The sequence below is a fragment of the Pistacia vera genome, unplaced genomic scaffold (genome assembly GCF_008641045.1).
Source record: "Pistacia vera cultivar Batoury unplaced genomic scaffold, PisVer_v2 Contig71, whole genome shotgun sequence".
Taxonomy (NCBI): Eukaryota; Viridiplantae; Streptophyta; class Magnoliopsida; order Sapindales; family Anacardiaceae; genus Pistacia; species Pistacia vera.
In genome coordinates, this window is record NW_022196568.1 from 1,051,248 (window position 1) to 1,062,568 (window position 11,321).

General features: G+C 40.2%; 1 protein-coding gene across 1 annotated transcript; it reads right to left on the reverse strand.

Annotated features, from left to right (window-relative positions):
* Positions 1–5,369: 5,369 nt before the first annotated feature.
* LOC116114434 (tRNA ligase 1-like) lies at positions 5,370–9,676 on the reverse strand. Its single transcript, XM_031400582.1, has 8 exons — positions 9,619–9,676; positions 8,706–8,782; positions 8,072–8,143; positions 7,910–7,986; positions 7,385–7,465; positions 6,695–6,797; positions 6,431–6,589; positions 5,370–5,927 (listed from the first exon to the last, which is right to left on the reverse strand). Exons 1-8 carry the CDS (start codon positions 9,668–9,670, stop codon positions 5,535–5,537), a joined length of 1,014 nt encoding a protein of 337 aa, XP_031256442.1. The 5' UTR covers positions 9,671–9,676; the 3' UTR covers positions 5,370–5,534.
* Positions 9,677–11,321: the final 1,645 nt, after the last annotated feature.

An 11,321-nucleotide genomic window follows, 5' to 3' on the forward strand; every position in this document is an offset into this window, starting at 1 on the left:
TTGTGTTTTTGGGAAAAGTTTTTTAAAAAAAGTTAAAAAAAAGTTGAATTGGACGGGTATTACGATGTAGGATTTACAAATTAATAAAATACCCCCTATGTTTGTTTTTTTACAAAATATCCCCTATAATAAAACATTAAAAGTTAACAAAAACACCCCTAACCCACCCTTAAATACGGACAGCAGGCCACCACCGTCGGAGGATGGCCGGAGTCGCTGTATCGGCGCATGACTAGCTGGATCTTGCCAGTCGTGCGCCGATATGGCCTTTTCCAACCAGATCCACGGTGGATCTGGCCGGCAAAGGCTAGATCTATGGCTAGATCTACGGCTAGATCCGGCCATTGACGACCAGATCTGGCCGTATCTGCTATTCAACAACGGCCAACAAACGACGACCGTTTGTTGGCCGTCGTTACCGATTGGTTACGGCCAGATCTTTGGCCTTAGATCTGGCCTTTTCCAGCCAGATCCACGGTGGATCTGGCTAAAAAAGGCTACATCGGCGCACTACCGGTCGGCATCTGGTAAATGTGGATTGTTGGGGTGTTTTTGCAGTTTTTTAAAAAATATTTAGGGGTATTGAATTAAATTAACAAATTTAGGGGGTTTAAAAAAAGTTGAATAATATTGAATAATATTGTGAGTTTTTTGGTATTTTACTGTTTAACTTTTTTGGGAATACTAAAAGTAGTATTCCCAAAATGCAAACAAATGAAGCCTTAGTGTTTACAATTTGACGCCCACCGTGAGGCCCTACCAACCAAATGATCCAGTGCAACCTGTTGTTCAACCTCTCCTAGTCCGTTCGGCTCTCATGGCCAATCCCAACGAAAGTGTAGCGGTAGACACCGTGGCCCAAATCGAAGCACTCATTGTGCTGGTGTAGGAAAGCAACAAGAGGTATCAAGCCCTAGAAACGCAGAATGCCACCATCCGCTCTGAGAATCAAGCTCTCCAGGATAAGGTAAATCAATTTTACTCCCTAGATTGGTAATTCAACTAGCATCATGCATCTACATCTCAATCCCCTATTCAACCCCGACAACTGTTCTTTAGCCCAGACGGCGGCACCTTCACCAACACCGACAATAACCAAAATTAAGGCAATCCTATAGACGTGGCCGAGTCGAATTAGGAGGAGTATCCCCACGAATCTACCTATCCAACTACCGATCCGGATGACCACATAGCCTCCTACAAGCAAAGAATGTTTGTCGACACCATACCAAGGGACCTTCGCGAAGCATGCATGTGCAAAAGCTTCAGCTCCAGCTTAATAGGACCCACGCTATAATGGTACACCAACCTCCCAAACCACTCCATCACTTTATTCGCCCAGTTCACGGATACCTTCGTAGAGCAATTCGCTAGTAGCAAAAAATTAGAGAAGTTATCCGGTGACCTGTACCGAATTTGGTAGCATCGTGGTGAGCCCCTACGAGACTACGTGGGATGATTCAACCTTGAAAAGGTCTCCATCCCATATTACAACCAAGAAACTGCGGTCGACGCCTTTAGGAAAGGCCTGCTCCCAGATGGGGAGTTGCACAAAGAACTCATAAAGTTCAACTATGGCACCATGGAGGATGTGTTGGCTCGTGCTTGGGTTGAGATAAGGTGGGAGGAAGATGAGGTTCATCGAGCCCAACAGAGCGCCTACGAGGATTGCCGCACTCAGCGCCTTGATAAACGACGAGACAGAAGACCAGCGGAGCCTTACCCAGTGAGAAGAGTTTTCGTTCGAGACAACAAGCGCCAGCTGGACCATCATCTGGCTCGGACTGACGAGTCCCACGCACCACCCAAGTATAAGCTACCTGATTACGACCTCAATATTGAGCCACCTGAAGTGGTAGTGGTGATGAAGGAAATGGGAAACGTGGTCAAATGACTGGCCAAGTTGAAACACCCCGGAGCAAAACGGGACACAAATAAGTGGTGCGAATTTCACGGAGATCATGGCCACAACACCATCAACTGCATTACACTTTGCCTCGAAGTCGCTGAGCTGCTAAAGAGATGACACCTCCGCAAGTTCCTAACGGACAAGGGGAAAAACATCGTGACCAACAGAGAGCGCCAGGTTACTCCGCCACCAAAAGCCCCCCCAGCAGATGCAATGTGAGGGGTCATTTCAGGCAGATCGGAGGTTAATGGGGTCAGCAACTCCACAACGAAGCGCCATGCCCGGGCTGCAGCCAACCCACAACTCTCTAGACTGCCATAGCAAAGAGCTACCAACCTAACAATTGAATTTGTGGATAATGAGGTGGCAACATTACTAAACACCCCATCACGATGCGCTTGTGGTTACTCTCCAGATCGCCAACAATACTGATAGATCTCGGCTCTTCCGCTAATATCATGTTCCTCGAAGCATTCAAGGTGATGAGGCTGGAGGAATCAAGCATGAACTGTCGTCCAATGATCATTGTGGGATTCAGTTTAGAACAAAAATACACCCTAGGAGAAATTGCCTTACCAATCTATGCTGAAGGGATTAACAAACAAACAACCTTCATGATACTGGACGCCCCTTCTCCCTACAATGTGATCCTCGGTCGGCCATGGATTCATAACATGCGTGCCGTACCCTTAACCTTCTATTAGACAATCAGATTCCCCACCAAATGGTGTATCAAAGAGATAAAAAGAGACCAGAAAGCTTCTAGAGATTGTTACCAAAACGCCTTCAAACTGAACCATGGTGCCTTGTAGCAACTACAGACACCTCCAGTCGGACAGACCAACTGACAATGGAGGAGTTAGATGAGGTCCAGATACACCTGGAGTTCCCAGACCGAAAGACACAAATAGGCTCTCGACTCTCACCTGACATCCGTAGAAAGCTGGTCGACTTCCTAAAGAAGAATCAAGATTGCTTTGCCTGGTCTCACTGCGATATGATCGGGATTGATCTCGAGGCCATCATGCACAAACTAAATGCCGACCCGGGCTTCCCTCCCGTAAGGTAGAAGAGAAGAGGATTCGCCCCAGAGAGAAACAAGGTGATCAACAAAGAGGTGGAGAAACTGCTCGGGAATGGCTCGGCCCGAGAGGTTCAATACCCAGACTGGCTGGCGAACGTGTTGGTAGTGAAAAAGATAGAACAGAAAATGGAGAGTTTGCATCGACTTCACCGACCTAAACAAAGCCTACCCAAAAGACTTTTTCCCACTCCTCCACATTGATATGCTAATGGATGCCATCGCCAGACACGAATTGCTCAGCTTCATGGATGCCTTCTTCGGATACAACTAGATACTAATGCACCCAAAGAACCAGGAGAAGACCGCCTTCGTCACAGAGCAAGGTATATATTGCTACAAAGTGATGTCGTTCGGCCTTAAGAACGCCGATGTCACCTACCAGCGACTAGTGAACAAAATGTTCTCCAATTTGCTTGGAGGCTCCATGGAGGTCTACATCGATGACATGTTGGTAAAGTCACTGATCGCCGAACAGCACCTCAAGCACCTTAGGCAAGCCTTCGAGGTATTGCGAAAATACAACATGAAGCTAAACTCGACCAAATGCTCTTTCGGCGTATCCTCAGGTAAGTTCCTCATATATATGGTGACGCAGCGCGGTATTGAAGCCAATCCAGATCAAATCGAAGCAGTGCTACAAATCCCCTCCCTAATTGGCATAAAAGACGTTCAACGCCTCATAGGAATGACAGCTGCCTTGAGCTGTTCCATCTCTAAGTCCGCGGAAAAATGTCACCTCTTTTTCTCGACACTTAGGAAGTCGAAGAAGTTCGAATGGACGAAGGAATGCGAAGAAGCGTTGGTCCAACTAAAGCGGTACCTGACGTCACCCCCACTACTCTCCAAACCAAAGATGGGTGAACGTCTCTTTTCTACCTGGCAATATCGAAGTCATCCACTTGGGCCGTCCTGATCCGGGAGGAAGAAGAAAGGCAACTCCCAGTCTACTACATCATTAAATCTCTTCTCGATGTCGAAAGTCGGTACAACCAACTCGAGAAGTTGGCCCTCGCTCTGATCACAGCCGCCTGGAAGCTGCGATTGTATTTTCAGTGCCACCCCATCACGGTCCTAACATCTTACCCATGGAAAAAGATATTGCACAAGCCAGATCTATCGGGTCGGCTCATTCAATGGGCAATGGAATTAAGCGAGTTCGACATCACCTTCCAACCCCACACCGCCATTAAGTCTCAAGTGCTAGCTGACTTCATTGTCGACTTCACACCAAACACCTTCCTTCAAGTAGAAAAGGAACTCATATGCTTGACTGACCACACGCCTTCGAAATGGACACTGACAGTGGACGGTTCAAGTAACGCCAACAGCAGCGGCTTGGGCCTGGTACTAATCTCTCCAAAGGGAGACATTCTACACCAAGTTGTTCGGTGTGGCTTTAAAACAACCAACAACAAAGCCGAGTACGAGGAGCTGATCGTCAGACTCTCATTGGCCAAAGGAATAGGGATTAAAAAGATACAAGTGAAATCGGATTCGCAATTAGTGGTAAACCAACTCCAGGGCTCCTATCAGGCACGAGACACCAAGATGAACATGTACCTGACCATAGCCAAAGGACTCCAATCATCTTTCAAGGAATGCACGATCAGCAAGATCCCATAGACCGAAAACTCCCATGCAGACGCTCTCGCCAGCATTGGCTCGACGCTTAAGACCGAACAGCCAACGACGATCCCACTAGTACATTTACCAACATCTGTGATTGCTCCAAACCCGACCGAAGTTGCTCCAGTCACCTCAGACGACTCGTGAATGACACCCATCCTGCACTACTTAGAGAACGATAAACTCTCCAAGGATAAAAACGAAGTGTGGCGGCTTAGAGCTAAAGCGGCACGATTCACCGTTCATGAGAGCCGCCTACTCAGAAGATCATTCTCAAGACCATACCTCAGATGCATCACCCTAGAAGAAGCAAAGTACGTACTCGCAAAGCTCCACGAACTTTTTCATGTTAAACCAATCAACTTAGGACCCGAGAACTTTGTCAGGTTTTACCCCGAGTTGGTTATTAAAACATTGCTCTTTATATCCAAACTGAAAGTATATGAACCACAGAGCACATCTAAGAAAATACCTCTTCAAGTTGCAAAATAAACTTTTTAACTTGTTCAGGTAATACAAACAGAGTTATTTATTACGAACCAAATCAGATTAAATACAATTGCTTTTACCAGAGGCCAATGTATATACACCGTAGTTTCCATGGAAAGCATAGTAAATTCCCACAGAAAAACTCTATAGTACATAAATTCTATTATAATCACCACTGTACAACCTCACCAAATTTCATCGTACCGTACTACCGTATGTCACCAAAGAGACTCATTCTTTGGTTTTTTTTTTTTTTAATTTATTATTATTATTATTTTAAGTATCTAATCTACCCTCACCTTCAGCATTTTCACTACCAAGTAGCCAAAGAATCTCATGACATGGAAATTCATAAAATAAAATTTAGACCAATCCATTTCATGAGTGGCCACATGATAAAAGGAAAGAAGAAAAAGATGGAAGAAGTTAATAAAATTCCATTGTGCCTGATATGGTAGCCGGGGGGTTGATTTCAATGAGGGTTGCTTTCCCTTCTGAATGCAATTGTGGCAACGTGTTAGCCTCCTTCGGTGGAACTCCCTCTCCAGTCCATATGGTAACATGGGGCCACTCGTTTCTGGAAACAATCTTTTCTCCATCAACAGAACCAAGTTGAGCTTCCAATGCAGCCATTTTATCGGTGAAGAGCAATGCCGTCAATTCAACAGGTACCTTTTGATGGAGGAAGGGACCATAACTGGCAACAGCTGGAACACCGTGGCTCCTCTTGTGAGCCAGAGTAACATGTGCCTTCTTCAGGCAATGCTCCATGTCTTTGTCCTTGAAAAAGAGCTCAATGTTTGGATCCTTCCCAGACAACTGCTCAAATGAGAGGTAAAAGGAGAGATGGTCAATGGATGGGGCAAAAGTGAATAATGAGATGTTCATGATGTACACTACTAGTAGATGATAAACAAAATTACTCCCATTTCAACCCTTTTTTAAATTAAAAAGAAAGTCCATGGGAAAAGATTAGTTCCTCTAGAAAAATAGCCCTGCAGTTAATATAGATAAATAGGCTTGCCCATATTTATTATCCCTAAGAAAAAAGAAGAGATGCAGATTGATTTCTTTATCCAATGTCATTATTTCTAGACGCCTCATAGTATTGATTACATTGACGATGATTATAACTCAACCTTGCAAAGTAGAATTGTATTGAACTACCCTTGAAATCATGAACTTCAAAGACATTACAGCAGATGAACAATTGAGCTAAAGCATATCAGCCCAATGGCAGACTTTAGGGAAAATCTCATATGTTTAGACTTGAGTTAGATAAAAACCCAATGTTTTACAGCTGGGAAGAATCGTCCACTTACATTTTTAAGGAGGCTTTGGATCTCTGTAACAGGTAAAGAAACAGCAGCAAAAACAATGGCTCCAGACGTCCTCTTCTCAGTACTCGGTGTTTCCTGCTCACCCTTTGCAACAAGCCTTAGTTGTTCCAACACTTGCTTAACTGCAGACTCAAACGGAACCTGAGAACAAACAATGTGTTAAGAAAAAAAATCACTATTTGACCCAACTGATATGACTTGAGGCATCATAATGTATGTTAAGGAATAAAAATAAGAGATGTTGACCTGAACAGAGCCAATATAGTCAGCATTGCTGTCTAAAGTGTCTCGCAACTGTTTCTCCCATTTAGCCCATTCCTTTGCATAAGATCCTTTGGTGGACTCCAATCTAAATATGGAATGAAAAGCAGATATGTAAAACATACCCAGAGGCCAGAGAAGCAGTAATGGTAACAGTGGTACTTTAACAGCAGAATAAAAACAAAAGTACCAAGGTTAATAGATACCAGGAAAGAAAGGGGAATATCAATAATAACGATCATGATCAATTGATGGTAATACCAACAACAATATGAGAAATATTTTTCATTTTACTCGAAAAAATTCTAGAAAGCAACTAACAGAGACAGTGTTCATGCTTCTACATAATCTGGTCAAAGCTCAAGGAGTCGCAAGAAGTTATTAAAAGCATTGATAAATTGTTATAAAATTGGAATTTACAAACACCAAAAAATTTCAAATCTAATCTCTCGAATATCAAAATTTGAAAGTAAGCCAATTGCTATACTCAAGCCATAAATGATCTTTATCACTGGCAAATGATATAGCCTGTATTCTGTTAATTTGAAGCTTGTACAGATTAGTTAAGAGATGTTTACATGTTATACAAGAAGTGGCAGTATGCAATGTTATGATGTGGATAAGAATCAATAGTATTACTCATCATATACAGAAATGTAAAGATTTGTCACCAACCTTCCATGTCTGTTAGTGTGAAGCTTGTACAGATTTATACCCTCCTCCAAAACAGACTTCACACCATCAGGCAGAGGACTCCTGCATATTAAAGCACATAAATTACTACAGTGAACTGCATGACAAACCAGAATATTAACAATCACATAACATCAATTACATCAATCCATAACAACAAACGATAACATGACATCCATTAATAATCCCTAACAAGAAGTCATAATTCTATTTTATACAGAAAAATAAGGAAGCAAAAAACATGCAAATGGATCAAGGGGAAGACAGGAAAAACAAAAAGGAAGTCAAGTAACTTAACGACCAAAATTCAAGAGGAAGTGAGAAAAAAGGTTTTAATAAAAGTGATACTGTAACATTATATGCTATTACAAATATACAATCGAGCATATGATGTATAAGCAGAAAAAAATAGTCGTTAAATCAAAGGCCAGTATCACCTCAAAACAACAATAAACAGGGCAAAACTTTTATGCTTCTGCAAGTATCTTTAATGGGAAACATCCTTACCTGTCATCTTTAAGTAATGGCATTTTGATAAGAGAACCAAAACGTTCAACTAATTCCCTCTCAAACTCTTCACGGCTCTGAAAAATTAAAGGATAGATTAAAGAAAATGCTTTCAATATAGGTTGATCTATGGCATACCAGTTGAAGGATATAACATTATACCTTGCCATCATAAAGGTGATAAAACATTAGCAGCACATAGCCAGCATTTGGAGAATTCTTGTCAAGATTCCCCTAAATTCATGTAGCAATAAAAAAAAAGTAAGAGGATTGCAACATATATTGTTAAAGGATGAATATTATTACTGGAAACTTACCCATTAGCTTAAGCATTTAAATCAAGTGGTAACCAAACATATGGCCAAAATGTTTTTAACTTAAAATTTTGTCTTAAAGAGTTTGACATAAATTACCAACCATCAATCTCCCTTGATCAAAAAGTGTACAGTGTAGTTTAATTAACGATCAAATCTCACTTTTTGGCTTTAGTTCTCAACCATTGGATTAGATGGAATTGAAGGACAGAAATTTTGTGTCAAATTTTTTATGTCAAGAATAAAAATCCAACTCATATATATCTATGTATAAGTTCAATGACACAAATTATAAGATCAATGCTCCACAAACAGTTAAGATTCAATTTACTTTGAACAATTAGTAATTCTTAGATATAACACAAGTTAAATTAAACTCAATCACTCAAATGCAATAATCGAAAGACTCAAAAATTGTATTACTTGTATATATATAGCGTTAGGAAACCTTACAAATTAGAAAGACAAAGATGAATACATACCGGATGATTAACTCTTTGAAGCACACGAAACATGAAAACAGCTAATGCATCGAGAGAAAAGGGATTTGTATCCGTTCCTGTACAGTCAATGCACAATGAAAATCATACAATGGGAAACAAATATATGTATTGACATGAAAAATCAAAAACCAAGACTGCCACTTCAAGCTAAACTATTTTCATAAACCATCTAGAGAGCAGCTTAAACACTGTTATGCATCATTAAAGCACTTTGATGTTTTGAGAAAAGGAAAGGTAAAAATCAAAGAAAGATTTATTTGCCTCATTCTCTTGATAAGAAACAAGCTACAGTGGACACGCAGTGGCCCGTTTTATAACATGTAGCAGCCAATACCTGCATAGTGTTTCTCTATGGTGCGATAGAGCATATAAATAACATGCTAACACAATTAGCTGGCATGCTAGCATATATCTAATCCATTTTGATATATTGAATAACCATCAGGTCTCTGGAAGTATGTTTAATCAGATAAAGATACTCGTTAAACAAGAAAGCAACACAGTTGAGCATCCCACTCAAGCCCTTCCTTCCCATATTTGGAGGTCTTGGTTGCAAATTAGTACCAGAGAGAACTCTAAGGCTAAACCTCACAACTCTACGAAATGGTCATGTTGCATTTAAAGTAATTACAAAGTTCCAATATTAGAACTTCTCATGAAACAGAAAATGACTGTAAAAGTAGGAAAAGGGAGATTACTTAAAAGAAATTGACCTAGACTTCCAACGAAAATCTAGTCAACTAACATAAAGAGAATGTGATTTGCTGATCCTCTATAGCATGACGAATATTTATACTGAATCTCTAACAATTGACTTTCCATATGAAAATCTTTAGGTTTTAGAGAGACAGAAATATCCTCAACACAGAAGAAATAAAGCAAGCTAGATAACCTTTAGAATCAGGTACAACAGGAACTGCAGAAGCTCTAGTGCTGCGGCACATGCTTTCGATCTGCACTAACAGAAAAGAACCATCAGAAGCCATATTTTGATTCATTCCAAAATCAAAAGGATCCCATCAGAAATATCCATGCTCATTAAGAGAAGAATTTTACACTAGCTAGTCAATAGGCAAATAATGTCAAGAAGCTATTTTCATAATATTTTATATTAACTTATTTCCTATTTGATGGTTTTTTTTTTTTTTTTTTTTTTTCCCCAACAAATTGATTACATACTCCTAATTTTGGGTAGGTATTGAAGAACAATTGTTTAATTTGAGATGATCAGTTTCAAAGTGATTGAACTGATGGCCAAATCTTCTTGAACCGCCATCCCAGTCTTTCCCTATTTTATTCTTTCAAATGATATGACACTACTTGAAACAACAAACAACAAAAAGAAGCAAACCCGGAAAGAAAGAGTCAAGCTTTATCATAGAGAGCTTCAAAACAAGCAAATTCATGCATGAAAAGGGCACAAAAGAGGAACCAAAACAAAAAGACTCACTGATGAGGTGTTGAAAGGTGGTCAAGAAAAGGACAGGTGGGGTCAATTTAGAGGGTGAAACACGTCAGTTAAGAACCCAATTTGAAGAAGAAGAAGTTGGGAAGTTGCAGATATTGGGTAAGTTACATTATTTGCAGAAAAAAAAGAGAGCTTTTTTGGTTTTGGTTTTGGTTTTGGTGGACACAACCATGAAAGCCAAAACTTCGATAGTACCATAACACCAGAGACAATGTGGTAAAGTTAGTCAGGTAATTTTTTGTTTATTAAATTTGTTAATGACAAATATTCCCCTGAGGTTTGATTAAATAACAAAATTCCCTTGAGGTTCCTAAACTAACAGAAATTACCCTACTGTTAGTATTTACTATTTAGGTGTTAAAATCAACAGTAAAATGGCAATTCGGTAAATATCTGTCCACCCATAACAGTTTATACTAGGGGCGTTTGGTTCCGGATACCCTGCACTTTTAGAAGGAACCGGAACCGACGGTTCCTTGAAATTTGAAACTAGAACCACAGCAGACTGTTCCGATTCCTAGGTATCCAGAACCAGAACCTGTAACAACGGTTTCGGTTCCGATTCTGGGTACCCTGTAAAATTACATGACCCTCCAAAAGTTTTTAAAATGGTAAAAAAACCTTAAAAACTTACAAATACCCCCCACCTGGCACTTGTTAACAAAAATAAAATTACAAATTATAAATTCAAAATTACAAACTCCATTACTTTATAAAGGTGGATTCTCAAAAGTCAAACCAACTAACTTTAAATGTTATGGAATATAAATATAAATGTATTCACATTACTTTTTCTACAAAAATTTTTATTAACTCTCCTAATATTTAATTTTATTTTATATTAGTTTCGGTTCCTGGTTCCTGGTTCCAGTTCCGGTTCCTAACTATAGGAGATGGAACCAGAATCGCACAGTAACAATTCTAAAAATTTGGAACTGGAACCTACCCATTGACGACTAGTTCTGGGTAGGAACCAGAACAAAACCCAGAGTACCCGCCGGTTCCAGTTCCAACCGGTTCTTTTGAACACTCCTAGTTTATTCACTAAAGATACGGGTGTTTTTGTTATTTCTGATACATAGAAGGTATTTTATTACTATATTAAACTTCAGGGGGCCTATGAAACT

Coding starts and splice junctions, on each gene's coding strand:
- LOC116114434 (XM_031400582.1), bottom strand. CDS start 9,670: ATGTGCCGCAGCACTAGAGCTTCTGCAGTTCCTGTTGTACCTGATTCT. Junction 8,144..8,705: donor TTCAAAGAGTTAATCATCCG/GTATGTATTCAT, acceptor ACATGAATTTAG/GGGAATCTTGACAAGAATTC. Junction 6,590..6,694: donor ACTATATTGGCTCTGTTCAG/GTCAACATCTCT, acceptor GTTTGTTCTCAG/GTTCCGTTTGAGTCTGCAGT.